General features: G+C 43.6%; 1 protein-coding gene across 2 annotated transcripts; it reads right to left on the bottom strand.

The window, feature by feature from the left end:
* Positions 1-3,490: 3,490 nt before the first annotated feature.
* On the bottom strand, positions 3,491-15,447 carry LOC142582580 (uncharacterized). Of its 2 annotated transcripts, none has more exons than XM_075692447.1 (7): positions 15,211-15,447; positions 13,812-13,956; positions 13,110-13,295; positions 11,881-11,973; positions 5,446-5,535; positions 4,621-4,737; positions 3,491-3,834 (listed from the first exon to the last, which is right to left on the bottom strand). In XM_075692447.1, the coding sequence occupies exons 1-7, from the start codon at positions 15,403-15,405 to the stop codon at positions 3,776-3,778; spliced, it is 885 nt and encodes a 294-aa protein (XP_075548562.1). In that variant the 5' UTR covers positions 15,406-15,447; the 3' UTR covers positions 3,491-3,775. The 2 variants fall into 2 exon arrangements, with proteins under 2 accessions (XP_075548562.1, XP_075548563.1); XM_075692448.1 differs by lacking the exon at positions 15,211-15,447 and adding an exon at positions 14,867-15,011.
* Positions 15,448-18,244: the final 2,797 nt, after the last annotated feature.

Below are 18,244 nucleotides of genomic sequence, written 5' to 3' on the forward strand. Positions count from 1 at the left end.
AACATGTGTGCCCCATTTTTACACATAACTTCAATGAAATATAAACAATTCTCACAAACTTCTTTACGTGGCTACGTTTCCATGCTTCATAAGAATAAGCAACCCTTAGTCCACTTTCATGTTCAATCATTATAGGGAACACTTCCACCAATTGTTTACTTTTTCTGTGTTCAGCTGCATTCTACTGTCTGCGCAAATAGTATTCAAAGCTACCACAGAAACAGGGTCTCACTTGAATAAATTTCCTCCTTTTGCAGCACAAAAATGACAGGCATCAGTGAATTTATAAAATCTGACTAATTTTGAAGGGGCATCTGCTGCTACAAATCCCCCTCTTTAAAAAATTGTGCAGTAGCATCTGGTGCTGTTTTACTCTCCAATCCTGTGTAATCCATGTTGGAAGCTAAATGTACTATGTTCTAGCATGCTACCATTTGTGGCAGATGTGGCGAGAGGTTAACTGTACTCCATGTCTTGGAGTATCGGAAAGCGGAAGCTGAATGAAAAAAGCACTTTTCTGTAGCTTACTATAAGCATATTCCCCTCCATCCAACCATGTTTCTTGGTTTGGAACCATTTTTCGAAACCAATGCTGTTCTAAATTTTTTAAGTAATATTGTGCTACGTGTACTCATGCCTTAAAGGGCCCCTGAAACGGTTCGGACAAATATCGTAGACTCGTAGAGCTAAAGTTAATCATTCGCACCACAATTTGTGTGAAACGTCTCATACTAAGAGAGCTACGGACGATTACAAGTTACCCTCCTCCATGGTCATGCATTTTCACCTTAACTGGTTCGCCGAGTGACCGGGGCTAAGCTCCGCCTTCACTTGCTCTGCGTCATGATGGCACGTCGTGTCGTCGACTTCCGGTTCTCTAGGGGCGCACGCGCGAAATTTCTCCAAACTCTCCGCCAGCTGCTTGGTAGTCAACCCCAAGCGGGAGCAATCGAAGCAGCATGCGTTGGGAGCATTCTGTTGCAGCAACCGCAGGCGAACTGGGCGTTTCGACGAATTCCTGAAGACTCAAACTCAAGCTGATGAAGGGACTTTAACGTAGACATACGTGAGCGTCCTGATCGGTCTGCACGGTCCAGCCGCCCATTGGTGCAGAGCTTAACCAGCCAAAGTGCTAATATTGCTCTAACCAAGTGTAAAACATCTTAAACATTTACAAAAACATGTTTACGATGACACTCCTGCAAAATATTTACGCCAGCAGCAAAGAAGAATACTTTTCGTTACTGCTACTGTGTGTGGTTGAGCTCTGTGCCACCAGGAGGCTGCACCATGGAGACCATTCACATTTGCGCTTCTGCTCATTCCTTGTAACGACACGGTCAAACGGCCAGGCCCTGTCCCCTTGCGCTTGCGTTTACACTAATACCGGACTCGCAAAACGCTATTGCATTAGTAATCTTCCGGTGTAAAGTGATGGCCTCAAACACGTAAATCCTGGCGCCGATCGGATAGCAGCAGTCCGATGCACTGCAGCCAGTCCGCTCGTCTGCTGCCTTGCAGAGGAACACGACGTTGCAGCTTGACATATTGCCAGTCGCTATCTTTGCTGTCCACAACACAACAAAGTTGAATCATAGTGCTCATGAAAAGACCGAGACCGACTCTGACCGCGCAGCTCTTGTCAAAATGGAGCACGTTGTAACACAAGCAGACGGTGCTTTCTGTGTGCCGGAAGTGCTTAATTGTAGTGAGAAATTGTTCTTGTGCATTCTCTTTCTGTTAATTTCTTTTTATAGAAACAAATTTACTATCATTCCAACTATTACGAACATCATTTGTTCACCATAAAGGTGGAAAAATTTAGGATGACGCGCCCTGGGCAGCCAATCAGATAGCTCGCCATAGTGACGTCAATTGGGTGATTTATGTCATGGGTAGGGCAGCTGAAAATTCCGCCGAGCAGTGTGCTGTGATCGGCAGCGATGTAAATTTTTAAAACCTTATAAATTATACGCTTTACGCGGAACACTTCGATGTGTCAATGATCAAAAGGACCTAGCCTAATGACTCAGTGCGTTTGTACAATATCGTTTCAGGGTCCCTTTAAGATTTATAGAAAATGCTTCCAGGCCTTTGCATTTAACAGGGCATCTAGTAACCTGGAAAAGTCAGGGAAATCGAGCACCTGGGCCTTCAACTTCCACGTTATGTCGCGGAATGCTGCGCTGCTTTTGATGGATCACGAAACTCGCACAAACTGCAAGTAGCAGGGAATTCAACTTCCATATTATGTCGTGGGATGCCCGAACGGCCTACACATGCGCCTACCTCTTGACCAAAAAGCGGCTGGTAATTAAACAGTCCATGTCGATTTATTATATGCCTTTAGTGTCCCTTTAACTGTTTGAGCTATTGTCACTGGTTGCCAAATTTATTGAAACAGCCCTGTTGTGCAACTTGAAGTGATATTTTGCTTGATGAGTGGTCTTTGTTTACAGTTGAACGATTCTTTGGATTTTATCACAAGATTATGCTAGAGCCCAACCATAACGAGGGTCGAAATTGCAGATGCCCTGCAAGGTTTCACTTGATCTCGTTGGATGCCATCTGCTCGTTTGGCATTGCAAGTGAGTCTAGCCACATAATGTTAAGTGCATTTGCCCACAGAAATTTCAGATTTTAGAAGCAAAAAGCTTGTCTTGTAGTCTTGGTGCCCAGCTCAGGTACACAGGCCGGAAATAGACGTTTTTGGCAGATGGTGAGGTGTGTTGGACGCATTCACTGTACCCTAAGCACTGGGAAGACAGATGATGCTGTTTGTGGAGTCGCCACAGGGTTCACCATTGGGGTTAGGTGCATGCATGCTGACCAACCAAAGTTGGAATTGCCCGGCAAAAGCCAATTTCAGGATCAAAGTGACTAAAGTTTGGGCCCATAGAGATATACGGGTGCCAACCAGGACCTGACATTTAAAAAAATTAGAGTCAAATTAATGGAAGTATGCTTAGATTATTTCTCCTGCCAGTGTAAGCCTAAAATTTTACCTGTAGTTTTATTTCTTTTAGACTGCCTAATTTTCCAGACGTAAGAATTCTGTTAAGAAAAATATTGCTGTCTACATGTGTTTTTTTTTAGTCATGGAATTTAAACTTCAAAAGTCACGAAAAACCTGGGAAAGTCAGGCAACATTGAAGTAGAAAATTGCTGAATAGTAGGCAGTAGTGCTAAACTGGCATGTAATTTTTTTTATTATGTAATTCTAAAGAATGTTTTATGTTCATAGCACATCTCACTAGTTAGCATTATTTCAATATCTATGTATTTTCCACACTTTACAGTCACTGTTTTTAGGTCTCTGTACAGCCACGTTACATCTGCCCTTTGTGATTGACCGTATCACTGACTACATTATACCATTGCTTGGCGCTCTGGCCATCATTGGCCCTTTCGCCATAAAACCCCCATCTATCATCATAAATACCATGTCTTTAAGTAGTTTGCACATTTAGAGCAGTTGAAATAATGGAACACACAGGCAATTCTTATACTGAGTTCTCAACAAAATACTTTTATTGCAATTTCAATAAATCTGGGTGCCACAGTGCTTGCACGCTACATCTTGTGTCTGAAGCGTGATGTAGGAAAGACTGAACCCGCATACTATGGAATGCTGTCAGACGACAGTTAACAAAGCAACTGTGGCTAAAATGTTGTGCGCTATTTTATCGTGTATAATATATAATTACTGACACCCTGAAAGCTGTTTCTTGTAGGTATCAGTAACGTGTGTATTGCTGTGCTCTTGTAACTGGGTTCATGACGTCTCGGCAAAATCGTGAAGCCCACACACCATGTTGGCGGGAACAGCCTTGTCTGGAAAACAATATATATGTAACCTATTAGAATACATCACATTTTAAGTTCAAACACCCTTAGATATTGTACTAGTTATGTTGGTAGAGGATAATGCCTCTGTCAAGAGTTTGTCAATGTCTTTGCTCAGAGAGTTGTCATGCTATACGAGCAGCTACACTAAAGCACTGGTGATCAAAATCGATCGATTTCAATTGCTAGTGCTAGGACAACTTTATTCATGGCCATGAAGGCAGAGTTATGTAATTGGACGCGCATGTTTTGTGAGCCCTGCTAGAGAAGCCTGCAAATTTATGAAAATGTGGAGAATAGGCAACACAATTGTTTTATTTCTTAGCAAGTTATAGAGAGATGTAAATTTTGTTTATTGGACATACAACGGAGCTGCACATTTATGTAGCTCAAAAAAAAACGGTATTTTATGTGCTATTCGGTTTTTCAGTTCAAATCAGAAATTTGACAATCTTCAAGAAGAAATGACTGTCAAAGAGATCAAGCAAATGCCATGAGGCATATATACCAGGTTAATTGTGGCTGTTTTTGTAGAAGTGAATAAGTTGCATTAAAAATAAGCCCTTTTTGCAAGAACAGTGTCTTGTATCGAAGCAAAAAAAAACTGACCAAGAAATGATGCACGTGATCATTATGAGAATAGTTCGGCACAAGCATGCGGCTTATGGAGAGACTGACTTTTTTGTTCTGCGCTTATTATGAAAGTACATATGAAGGGTTGTGTAAAGACATGAGCACATGGTAGGTACAAAAGTTCGCAGTGGTCTTTCATACCTATCATCTTGGGATAGCTGAGGTTGAGATTGTTCATAATATCAACAAACTCTTCCTTAGATTTTGTCAGTCGAGGGTTGTACTTGAGCTCTTCTCCAACTGTAGTGGTAGTCTGACCTGGAATTGAAGTCAAAATGTACACTACATACAGCAGTGGCATGGAGGGAGAATTGCCCCCTTGCGCACATGCCTACAATGTCAAGGGAGATTCAAACATAAGAACCCAAGAACATTGGAAGGTACCTTGGCTGATGCTTTCATTATTTAGATTAATCAGGTGCAGAGTTCAGGGATTAACTGACACAAGGCCGAAACACATGCTGTTGTTTGTTTACAAGTGTTTACATGGCCCTGTTGACTCGCGGATGGTGCCTGCACAACCGCTATGATAACGCAAATTGTGCAATGTTGAGAAGCTGTGTCTCAAAGTCTTTGTGAGGTGAGTGGGAATTGTAGGTGAGGTCACCAGCTTTAGATCCTGTAGCACTGTTGGCAGACTTGTCTCTGTTAATTTAGGTATGTGCTTATTCACAAAGTGAATTTAGATTATTGTTGAAAGACTAGCCCATTGTTCAATGGTGTATTAAATGACCACAATAAATAATAAAAGAAAGGGTGGGTAACTGAATGACAGGGTCAAATGAAGGGAACTGGCCAAGGAAGTGACTATGCATAGAGATGTAATGCAGTTGGCAAAGGAAAGCAATGCTTCGGGGATTTCGCACATGACACGATGACTATATGCAAGTATCCTCATGGTTTTGATATCTTGCAATGACACCTAGCTTGCATTCAACACAATGGAGAGACAGTATGAGCACTTACCTTTGTAGTCGTGGGCAGGGTACAAGTTGTAGTCTATAGGCAAGCTGAGTATCTGTGAATGTACTGAGTCATAAAGGCGCTCTGGGTTTCCTGTCAAATAAGGTTCAGTTTTTACAGAGCAAGTAGTGTCGTGGCACAGGCAATATGTTTGCATGCAACAACTTGCAGAGTAGACAATACAATGACCAATAACAACCAAAGTATGAAGTACGAAGGCTGTTCTAATATATGATGTAATCGTAAGACAATCAAAACGCTAATATATAGACTTCTGACCTTTATGCATGCCAACAGAAGAGAGGCAGTACAGTCAACTCCTTGCAACTATCTTAGACATACTATACACTTTCCTCACAACCTATCAAAGGGCTTGTCAGTCTTGCTGATCGTGGCATGGCATGTATCCTGTTCTGTGTGTATTGTGACAATACACAGGCACTCAAACAGAAGCAGTATTCTTTTCAACGACTACATACCATAAGCTCCGCACAGAACCGAGACGGTGAGGCTGTACTATTGTACACAGGACGTATACTGCACAAGTTGATATGCTTCTACCACTTACTAATAAGCATGTTTTACATCTTGTGTTCATCATCAGCCTATTTATGTCCACTGCAGCACAAAGGCCTCCACCATCGATCTCCAATCACCCTTGTCTTGTGCCAGCTGACGCCATTCTGTGCCTGCGTTTTTCCTAATTTCATTACGCCATCTATTTTTCTGCTGTCCTTGTCTGTGCTTCCTTCCCCTCAACAACTGGTCAGTAACTACGAGGGCGAATCAAAGTCTGCCCTATTTTTTTAGCCAAGTTATGGCTGTAAATGTGAAGTCAACAAATCTATTTCCAGCGGTGGACCTTTCTTGGACTGGCCCGGCCTTATCTGCCGGCAGCTCGCGGTACGGCACAGCTGTCAGTTGTTGAAGATGGCAGTTGTGCTTCACAAGGGTACATGGCGTACGAGCAACAAAGTGTGATTCGTTTTCTATGGAACAAGAGACGAACGCCCATCGAAATCCACAGAGAAATGCAGCCCGCATACGGGCAGCGGTGTCTCGCTTTGAGAAGTTCAAGGTGGTGGTGCGAGTTCACAAAATACCGTGAAGTCCTGCATGACAATGAGCATTCGGGGAGACCGCGCGCGTCGCTGGCTGACGATAACATGGCACAGGGGCAACTCAAATTTAGAGCTGCAATGGGACAAATGTCTGAAACGGTGTGAGGACTATGTGGGAAAATAGTGTAAGGTACACAGAATAGTATGTATACTTGTAATTGCCTGTATGTACCCTATTTTACCTAATAAAAAATTGGGGCAAAGATTTTCTGATTCACCTTTGTATAATAGACAATCGTTTACCTGCGCTATGCATTAGTGCATGGCTTGCTGAACTCTATTTCTTCCTGTTAACGTCAACTTGAATGTCAGCTACACCCCCCATTTGCTCTCCAATCCACACGGCTATCTTCCTGTATCTCAATGTTATGCCATCATCTCTTGTTCCAACACTCGTTGCGCAGTCCTTAGCTTCTTCTCAAGTTTCTGCCCCATATTTTAGTACAGGTAGAATGCTATGATTGAACAATTGAATGTATAGTTAAGAAATAGCAAATTAGGCATCATATGAGAGGATGTTCAAGTTGAGCAAGAGATAATATTTAGCAAGGCCCCTGACACATAGACCTAACAACCAGTGGCTTACTGGAGTAGCAAAGTTAAAGCCAAGAAAATAGAAATGCAAATGAACATCTTCTCAGGCTTCCTTGTTAAAGGGACACTAAAGGAAAATATCAAGTGAAGTTAAATTGATAGATTATCAGCATAAAGGCCAATCATTATTTTCTGTGTGCCAATATATAATTTTCTTGCTTGGAAAACTGCCACCACAGGTCCTGCTGCTGCTTCTAAATATGAATCACCCACATCAAAACGGGCGAGTTGACATAATTGCCACGTGACCTCCTTTTCTGCCGCACTCTAAAAATCTGGCAGTGATGACAACACACGAGAGATATTTTAGTAAAATCATTTTTGTCATTTCAATTACTTATAAAAACTCTGTTTTAGCTACAACTGATCAAGTTATTATTACAGAAGCATAATCTCTCAATCTAGCTCGACTCAATATTTTCCTTTAGTGACCCTTTAATTTCCAAGTATCTGCCCCACACATAGATATTTTGAGTGTGCCTCAACGGCCATTGGCCTAAATAAGCGCACACTAGGTCAGATGCAAACACCATGACATGAACCAGACACATTACAGAAAAAAAAAAAAGAAAATCACGAAGACATTATACACAACAAAACAATAATCCAAGAAGGGCGATGAAAAACAGCAGTTTAGGCAAATATGTCCGTGCTATGAAAGGATGAATTATAGGTGACCTGCAAACAAGTCATGGGACTAATTGCATGCATCTCAGGATAAAATGTATCACAAAATTGGGCAGCTTTTGCATGAGGCACATGAAATCACAGTGAGGTCAATAACTGATCACAATCAATGCAGCCACGCACAATTTTATGAACCTGTCATGAAGAGTAGACGTACTAAGGTCTGCTAGGAGAGGATCGTAGTTGTAGAAATGGTAGCGACCAATATACTTATCATACAGTACGCGTACGAACTTATGCTGAACATTTTCTATTCGATTGGAATGGCTAACAGAGATGTCATTCCAGGCTACTGACGCGAACTCAAGGCGTGTTCTCACGAGAGCACAGTAAAGAGTGCACATACACTTGTATCGATGAAATTTTCTTGTTAACCTACAAATAATACCAATATGTCTCAATGCGCATGAAACAGTTGAAGATACATGCAACCGGAAATCTAGCTTTGAGTCAACAATAACACCAAGGTCTCGCACATGGGCAGCACGAGATATTTTTCCACCTTTCAATTTTCAATCTTACAGAATAATTTTAAATCATCTGCAAAGAACAAAACCCTCGAGTTCATAACATGTAGTGGCAAATCATTGATAAAAATTAGAAACAACAAAGGCCCAAGGTGGGAGCCTTAAGGTACTCCCGATGATGATACAAATTCGTTGGACACACAGCCAGAAAATCTGTCCAGATTTCAATGGCTGCCAAGGTGGCTTTTGAGCCATTTGCAATACATGGGGCAAAGTCAGTATTTTCAATCATCATTAGAAGTACCTCATGTGAAACCGTATCGAAGGCTTTATCATGTCAAAGTAGATTGTGTCTATCTGACCGCAATTAAGCACGTGAGGCCCACTGTATCTAAGAAAGGCGCATAAATTTGATTCAATAGATCGTCCTTTTAGAAAACAGTGTTGCAAAGACTTTTCAAAAACTTTAGCAAAACAACAAATAAGTGACACTGGTCGAAAGTTATTCACATCACAAGCATTGCCAGATGTAAATACAGGAACAAGTGACAGCTTTCAACGGCAAGGAAAAGCACCAGTGCGCAAAGATAAGTTCAACAAATACTTCAAAGCATGACTAAAAACGTCAGCGCATCCTTTGATTATGAAGCTGAGAATTTCATCGATAGCTGTTGAAAGTTTTGGCTTAAGCTTCTGAATTGCCGATAAAACCTCATGTTCATCAACACTTTCATACACTAAGCAGTCAGTGCTGTCATCAAAGGTGATAACAGGGGTTGTGCTGTCACGGCGCACAAAGCAAGAACTAAAGCGGTCAGCAAAAGCTTGGCATACATCTCGCGGTTTGAAACAAATACTTTCACGCATCTTCAGCACAGAAACACTGACCTTATCTTTACTTTGCTTCCGCACAAAAGCCCAAAAGGAGTTCGGTTTTTTCTTGAAGTTCTCTTCAAGAAGGTTATGGTATTCAGCTTCATCGTGAACAATTAAGTTTTTTCAGAATTTGTCTACATAATGAATATCTTTGGTTCCAATATATTCACTTTCAGATTTTACGTACAGTTTGCGATACCGCTGTTTTTTCCTCAGGTAGTGTTTCAAATCGCAAGAAAACCAGCAAGGGAATCTAGACTTCCTCAGATGACATCGCAGTATATATCTTTCCATTAATCCTTGTACAAATGATGTTAGTAGCTCAACACATAAGCCAACATTCCCGATCTCAAAGAATCGAGACCAGTCATAGTTGTGAAGCTGTGTGTATAGCCCAAGGTAATCGCCATAAGTGCACCTAAGTTTTTTCTGGTTTTAGTTCATGCATTGGACGAAAAGTCAAAAATAATGACAGAGTAAACGGGCAATGAAACTTATCTACGAGAACAAAAGGATTGCGCACCTCTTGAACCTCAAAAAGAGGCACGTTAGATATAATTAGATCTAAAATGTTACCAGTGCAGTTCTTCATCGTGTTATATTCACATAACCCATGAAAGTTAATGAGACATCCGGCTTTTTCTCGTACGACTGTGCCGTCACTGTTTACCAAACCAGATTCCCACTCGACTTTAGGAATACTAAAGTCCCCATACATGTGAACCTTATACTTTGAGAAATCAATTTCATCTCCAATATCCAAAAAATGATTCGTGAAAACGCTAAGATTCAAATTAGGCAGAAAGTAATAACAGCCAACAAGACAGTGTGATTTCTCACATGTTGGAATTTCCAACCACACACATTCATTGTACGTCTCCAGGTCTTGCCTTCTAAATGCACCTAATGCAGAACAGCACGCTATCAGAACTCGGCCACGGTACTTAACCTGGTCAGAGTAAATTCTGTCAGCTCTGAAAACAGCATACTCATCTGAGAAATGAGAGGTACTTGTACATGATGAGTTTAAACACATTTCTGTCAGGCATATAATATCATGCACACACTGGTACGCATACAGGAAGAACACCTCACTTTTGGTTTGAAACCCTCTCGCGTTTTAATTATACAACTTCCTGTGCCATTTTCGAACGAAGTTGGATCACCAAAGTGTCGCGATGACCACAGGCTTCCATAGAAGGGGCGAAATACGCAACCATCAGGCCACACTTCAGGTTTGTTGACAAGTTCTAACAAATGCTCATCCAGAGAGACGTGGAAGGAACAATATATATCGTACCTCGTTTTCTGTCTTGTACACGTAATCACCTTGTGAACCGCTATGTCCGCCAAAAGTTTCTGTATGTCCGACGTTGTTGTAGTGGGGTCGAGGCAAGAAACAAATAGGCCCTTCTTCGCTGGTGGTTTGGGCGCTACTTTAAGCATCGACTGCTTAGCTGTGCCAAACATCGCTCGAGGCGATGATGGCTGGCTCGCCACTTTAGATTAGTGTCGGAAAAGAGTACGCTGGTGCTGAGCAGAAGGCTCAGTACCGTTAGGATGCAACGATACATTCATGTTAGAATACAAATGCTCAGTATATGGCACACTGCTAGTACTGAAATGTTTGATGCAGTGCCATGTCAAGCATAAGATGCAAATCCCTTCTCTAAGAGTGCGCTTAGAGCAACAGCTGTTTGCTCCCAGCATAATGACATTTGCCCTAACCTAATATCCATACTATACGGGCACAGAAAATGGCATTAACTTCCTGATGCCTTAAGATTTAATGTCATTTTCATAGTGCCACAAGGGCAAATCAAGTGGCATTCGCCTTAATGCCAGTAGTCACACAAGGCGTTCACTAGAACTCATTCGACTGAGAAATTCGTACTCTCGAGGCCATAGCTTGCTCAGTGCGGTTTACTTAAATTATTTGAAACGACATCCTATTTAGCTGCAAACAAAATTTTCAGGGGTTTAAGCCATACAGCACACATAAACAAGTGCATCAAGACTTATATAATGCAAAAAAAAAAAAAAAACGAGATGACGCTGCAAGCAGAGTCGTGTTAAATGCTGGCAACAAGCATACAACAAGGACGAGTTCATCGCCATCGTGCTTCGTTGGTTGCAACATTGTAAAATGCAGCAACAAACTAAAGCTAGCGGCACCATACTGTGCTTTTTTCTGCATTTTACTAGCTTTCAAGGCAGGTTAAACTTGTATATGCATGTTTATCTTTTTATTATTGCCCTAAAATTGCTCACTTCAGAAGACGCGGTTACTGGCATCATCGGGTCAAATTTAATTAAACTTGTACGTGTGGCAGCTCCGCCAAAAAAAATTGCCATTCAGGAACTTAAGGCCTTAACTGAACGCCATTATCTGTGCCCGTGTGGCACGGGCATAACTTTCACCTTTTTTCTTTGTTACATTAAAGCCGGGTGGAACACTAGTGGCCATGTAAAAAGTTGAGAGTCTTCTGCAAGCTGTTAATATTTTTTAAACTACACATTATAATACATACCTGAAATAAAGGCATAATTTCCTTATGTCCTTGCTACTCAAGACACACTACTTTAGATTTTCTTACTCAATCAGTTTGGTAAGTACAAAGTTGCCCCAGTGTGATTTCAATATATTTGGGCATATGTTTGTGTCATGTAAAATGATAAATGATAACACACACCTTCTTGAAAGTCTGTTCTTCCACAACCACGAATGAGCAGTGCATCACCTGTGAAGGCTTTTCTTTGGTCGTGCCATACATAGGTCATGCAGCCTGAAAACAACCATCCAATATGAGAAAATGAGCCTCATGTGCCTTCATAGCTATAACTTGACAGAAAAATTTGTTCTCATTTGAAGCATTTGGCGAGTTTTCTTGCACAGCGAAAGTCACGCTAAGGTATCACAGATGTGAATCATTTATATGTAGGCTTCCAACCCAACTGAAAGTATGTATGTGTTGTGCGTCTCAAAGGCAAGAGAGGGGCCGTAGCTGAGATGCCATACATTTTTCTGGCTGTCGGATCAATATACACTTTATATTCTTCAGCAGTGTTCCTCTTGCTTACACACACACACACACTTTTCAGAGTTCATTTCACCCACAGGGTAGCCTGGTGGCTTTAGCACTGTGCTGCTAAGCCCGAAGGCGCAGGATTGAATCCCAGCCACATTTGCCACATTTTGATGGGGGCGAAATGCAAAAACGCCCATGTACTGTGCATTGGGTGCATGTTAAAGAACCCCAGGTGGTAAAAATTATTCCGCAGTCCCCCACTAGCTACAGCATGCCTTGTAGCAATATCGTGGTTTTGGGACGTAAAACACAAGAATTCAGAGTCCATTTTTTTAAAAAGAACTGTTCTCTGTGCTGTGGTGCGACAAAGTAAAGAAATTATACACGAGAAAAATTTTCAAGCAGTATGTGCTGATTGAACGACAGGGGTGGATATTGTGCACGCTCATGTGAATATCTTTCAATTACATGTTCATAGTTACTTATAGTAAATGCATTGACACGCTCAACTTTGTCATCAAGGACCCAGAGATGCAACATGTTCCTTCCCTCAGTAAGAAGTGTACAAATGCAGAGGTTAAGCACTTTTACTTAGTCTTGGTTAAGCTTTCATCTTTTCACATGTGAGAAGACTTTAAGCCTTTGCAGAGAATGCCCATTATAAAGAAGCAATTTTGATGACAAAAGTTTAATTGCCATGTTGCATCAAGGGGGAGGTGAAACTTGAGCACACTTATTGTTACTGCTTCTTCATCTAGACCTGATAATTTTTTCGACTTAAATATCCTTGGTATTTCACTGTTATAAAATCAGTCATTAAAATGACTGAGAATGTAACATTTACATGAATTGCACCTTATATAGGCTACTGACATGTGCAAGGCGATACATACCATTCGTATGGCCAGGAGTGGCCCTGGCTTCCAGCTTAACGCAACCAACCCCAAACGTATCTCCTGGATTGAGGTAATCGTCGGCTTTTGCCTTGGATGCAGCAGAGATGATGCTGCGGCAGTTATCCAGAATAGCTTTCAGTTTCCCAGAGCCAGTTATGTGGTCAGCATGAACATGAGTATTCACTGCAAGGAAAGGTACAATACATGCTCATGTTGGCAGCCAATAACCAGCAACAATGAGTACCTTAAGTGCTCTGAAAGGTATCCTATGCTTGTCTGTAATATTTTTCCCTAACATTTTTTGAAGGAACACTGTATAATCTACATTCCATGAAGTGGCTGATAATTGATTAAATTACTATGCTACTGGTGCAGACTGCACTATAGTATATTGGAATTGGTACCTGAAAATAATGTTTTCTCTTTTCCTTCCTGTGAAATAGTATCATTTTTATTAATGTGCTCCATTTGTCTGTGTGCAGTGCACTCTCAGCGGTACAGAAGCACCACATAGTATCACAAGTTGAATGCATCATGTTAATAATTTCCATTAGACACATATACAGCTATACAAGCCGTCACTTACTTTAAACACAGAGGATGAACAGTGGTGTAACTGTAGAGTATGTGTAAAGTGTAGACATATAGTGGATTAGTTTTATATTTATTTTAAACCTCGCACTGTCGGTGAGCCCGCACCTGCATATGCTAAGCGAAGACCAAGTTCGTTGATCAGCTTGGCATCTCTCTCCACCTGCTCGAGTACCGGGTCGATCAGGAGGGCTTCCTTCGTGTTCAGGTCGGCCAAAAGGTAGCTGTAGGTGCAGCTCTTCTGGTCGAAGAGCTACAAGGACACACGAAACCATTAGCATTTGTGCCAAGGCGAAACAATGCACAATGCGATAGCGGCGCTGCTTGTGCAACTCTGCCGAATATAGCGGACCTGAACTTAGAACAAGAAAAGGGATGTACCAAACGGAGAACTTGGAAGCAATTAGAAAGTTTGTTGTTATACCGTACGTAGGGTCAGTAGCGCGATATCGGGCTTTTCGCGTATGATGCCTTCAAACAGCACCGCTTTTCTTTTTCCTTTCTTTTCGTATGAATCAACGCAAGTAAAGAAGGAAAGAATTTCTAAACTATTAGGCCACTGCGAAGTCAACTTCAGAGGGCACACGTGAGAGTTATGTTACTTTGATCGTAAAATAATGTGCCGTTATCATCAAACAACGCTATCATCCGTTAGACAGGCTTTATAGTTGCCGAAAAGAAACCGAAACAAAGGTCGTCACGCTTGCGCAATGTGACAATATGCACTCTCGCATTCAAATGTGGCGAGATGCGCATGATCGCGGGCATGGTTTTGACTGGTGTTGTAGAAGTCGCGGGCGCATTTTTGGTTGCTGAGTGTACGTCGAACAAACTTTCTGGCACCTGCGGCGGTTGTGCTGGGTCAGTCATGCCGGATTATACCTTTCTCGCGCCTTACGGCGCTCTAATTCAATATAACATCACTGATTTCCCCGGGGGAGCAGTACAGTCCGCAGCAGAGACCGCGCCTGCTTTCTTGGAGAGGTATCTTAACTCGTGCCAGCCTTTTCGTATGCTGCTCTCTCCGACCTTTCGAAAGCATTTTTAATGATCCACTTTGAGTTAAATAAACGTCCTTCTGCAAAACATATGGAAAAATCAGTAGGTGTTATAGCCACCGAGTTAGCGAAACGGAAGCGAAGCACCTATCGTTAGCGACATACCTTTAGACACAGCGTTATCATAATCTCAGGTGTTTTCCTGAGGCCTCCGTTTGCCGGTTACATGTGCCCTCATGGCGAATCGTCGCGACGAGAAAAGCACCTAGCAACGAAAAAAGCGCCCCGCGACTTCTACAACACCACTCAGAACCTTGCACCGAAAGGAGCAACAGCTGACCGTAAATGCGGCGCACATGCCGCGCATGTCGGAATCCAGGAAAACGATGTAAGCTCAACAATCTTGTTTCGTCCGTACATCTATAGAAAGCTTATCCAATTGATAAACACGCAAAGCAGCTATGTACCGAACTTTCACACGGTGTTCTGCTAAATAAACACAAACTTACCTGCCTGAACAGGACGTTGCTTTTCATGCTCGCGCTAGCTGAAAGCAGTCGCACGAATCGATGCACCACGTTCACGGTAAGAACCTTCGCGCACCGGTCTCGCGAGTGTCCAAGTAAAGGCGGTCGAAGAGTGGGCGAGTGTGCTACTACCTGTCGAAGTTTCTCTACAAGTAAAGTCCGGTACCTCAATGACATTGCAGACTTTGTTTTTACTCTTAAACGCCGACGCGCTTGCGTAAATGCTTACAAGATGGAGCCACCAGTTCCAAGGGGGGGGGGGGGGGGTGCTAGACGAGGCGTTTATTTGAGGAATCGCCAGCCGTTTGTGCGCAGGCGCGAGCACAAGCGGATGCGAGAGAAAATTTGGAGCGTGATTTGGAGGCTTTTGCGCCTTGAATTGCGCACATGGCCTCACTTTGTATGCACGGAGAAGTTTCTTGGCTCGTTTTGCACCCGTTTTTCCTTAGCCGTGCCGGCATCGCAGGCGCGAGTAAGAGCGGGTGCGAGGGAAAAAATCTGGGTTCTTTGGCTCCTTGATTTCTGACTTTGCCTAGGCACTGCGGAAGAGGCGCTTAGACCTTGGCTGCTCGCGCGGTGAGGCAGTGGTCCCAGACGCCCCATTTGGTGATCGCTGTGTCTGAAGGTACGTCGGACAGACTTTCTCGCGCTTGCGGCACTGGTGCTGAGTCAGTCATGCCGGATTAAACCTTTCTTGCCCCTTACGACGCTATATATTAAAAAAAGAAATCACCGATTTTTCCAGGGTTGCAGTATGGGCCGAAGTAGAGGCCAGGCCTGCTGTCCTGGTGCAGTATCTTCACTCTTGGCAGGCATTTCGTATGCTGCTGTCCGCGACCTTTCAGAAGAATTTTAGTCCTCTTTGTGTGAAATAAACGCACAGCGCCTTATCAACCGCGGTTGAACGCCACCGCCTGGTGTCACGCCGTGAGAATTATTGGCTTTGCGTCTCGCCCACGTTGTTAGGTAGGTTAGCGTAAATTTAAGGCGTTACGGTGGCGCCGCGTATTCTCACAGCGGTTACGCCGCGCGGATTTTTGTCTTTGCGTCTCGGCGACGTTAGCTTAGGTTAACGTTAGGTTACGTTTTCTTTAGGTTAGGTAAAAGGCGTCAGGGTGGCGCGGCGTATTCACACCGGTTACGCCCTGACGATTATTCTTTTTTCGTCACGGCCACGTTTGGTTACGTTACCGTTAGGTTATGTTTGGTTAGGCTAGCGTTAGGGTAGCGCGACGTGTTCTCGTAGCGGTTGCAGGGGCATACCGAGCGTCACCGGCGACCTTTCAGCCGCTTGCGTTCAACCGCGGTTGCTAAGGCCGCTCTGCCTTCTAGATTTTCAATATATGCGGCCCGGACTCTACTACGGTCCCCACTGCTCCCACGGAAACATCTGTGATGTTATTTTCATGGTACATCGTCGTAAGGCGCGAGAACGGTATGATCCGGCACGACTGACTTAGCACGAGCACCGCAGGTGCGAGGCAGTCTGTCCGGCACAGCGGTCGCCAAATGGGGCGTCAGTACCCGCTGCTTCACATATTTTACCGCACCGGCAGCCAGCGTCCGAGCGTAAACAAACTCGACCCCACTCAGCAATGCCGGCACGCCTAGAGACAAACGTATACAACACGCGCTAAGAAACCTCCTCCGTAGTGCCTAGTCATATATTCAAGGAGCAAAAGCCCCCGCATTTTCTCTCTGGCGCCCGCTCTTTTACTCGCGCCTGAGCACAAACGTCGGGCGATCCCTCAAATGACCGTCTCGTGGGTGCTATTTGAAGGTCTAAAAAAAATATGTCTCCACCGAGTTGGAGTACACTTTAAAAAATTGTAGGTGACCCTAATCTTTGACTTAGGTGTCTCTTTGTGGCACTGGCACCTCGGCGTTAGTGTTCCATAGGTTAACTTTAGGCGAACGCACCGCACGAACCGCGCTCAGGGGCAATCGTTTTTTATTAATTATCCGGTTTAATAGGCCACCGCCTTATGTGTGACGTCATTAGTGACGTCACTACATCCGCTTGCTGCTTCCTTGTTTCTAGGAGTTTCGCAAAAGTCGTGCTCACGTGGCGGGTGTTACATCTCAACAACACAGGGGTGTTAATTGAACGTTTGCCACGTGTCAAACCACCGCAACTCGTATTCAGACGACAGCGCAGCGTGGACACTGACAGTTGAAGGGCGCTCACCCCACCATTACATAGAAACCTGAGCAAAGGAAGAAAAGGGGGGAACCACGACAAATGAGAGATGAGAGGCGCAGTTAAATAGACGAATCAAACAACCACTCATCCCTCGGCACTTATCCAGCGTGTAAACGCAGCGTGTAAACCGACTGTTGCAGGTTTCTACGAAAGGCCCTCACCCCGCCCTTTACCTGGCAGCCTGAGCGAAGAAGAAAGGGGTGGGCAACGACGAACTATGAAGCTATAAAACGAACTATAGGTGTCGCCAGTTGATTTCTTTCCACAGATTCCAAACCAGTTCCGGAGGCGGAGTTAATGCGGGTTGTTGCGAGCATGGGCGTGGTATCGCAACGGAGTCGACGATGGTGATTTGCTGCTGGATAGTCTTCAGATTCCCTAGTAGACTCGCGTAGGGAAAACGACGGGATTAAAAGCAGAGACTTTTCGAAAGTGAGGACAGAGGGTCCTGATGAACTGAGATGTTAACTGCTCCTGCATGGAGCGGGCATCCTCACTGCAGCCGTGTAACTAAGCTAAATAAACCCTTTTTCGCTCATTTTCTACAACTTGACGTAGTAGTCGATGGGCTTGGTGGATTCCATGCCCTGAGCGCCATCTGGTGACAACCATAAACTGGTTGTCAGTAGTGAGATCAAGAAGAAAGTCCTTACGATCTGGGATCGGCGTGCCCGTGTACGTGGCTCCGGGAGACAAGAACTTCGCAAGATCGAGGGAAACTAGGGACGGAAGAGCGACTTCTGCGGATCCGGGATCAGCAGACCTCTTCGTGGCTCAGAGAGGCTGTTAGGGTTGGCGTCTGACACCACGTGG

This window comes from Dermacentor variabilis, chromosome 5 (genome assembly GCF_050947875.1).
Source record: "Dermacentor variabilis isolate Ectoservices chromosome 5, ASM5094787v1, whole genome shotgun sequence".
Taxonomy (NCBI): domain Eukaryota; kingdom Metazoa; phylum Arthropoda; class Arachnida; order Ixodida; family Ixodidae; genus Dermacentor; species Dermacentor variabilis.

Excerpts from the sequence above, each read along its gene's own strand:
- LOC142582580 (XM_075692447.1), bottom strand. The coding sequence starts at position 15,405 with ATGTCATTGAGGTACCGGACTTTACTTGTAGAGAAACTTCGACAGGTA. Across the intron at positions 13,957-15,210 it reads GCAACGTCCTGTTCAGGCAG|CTCTTCGACCAGAAGAGCTG; the intron begins GTAAGTTTGTGT and ends GTGTCCTTGTAG. Across the intron at positions 11,974-13,109 it reads CACTCCTGGCCATACGAATG|GCTGCATGACCTATGTATGG; the intron begins GTATGTATCGCC and ends GGTTGTTTTCAG.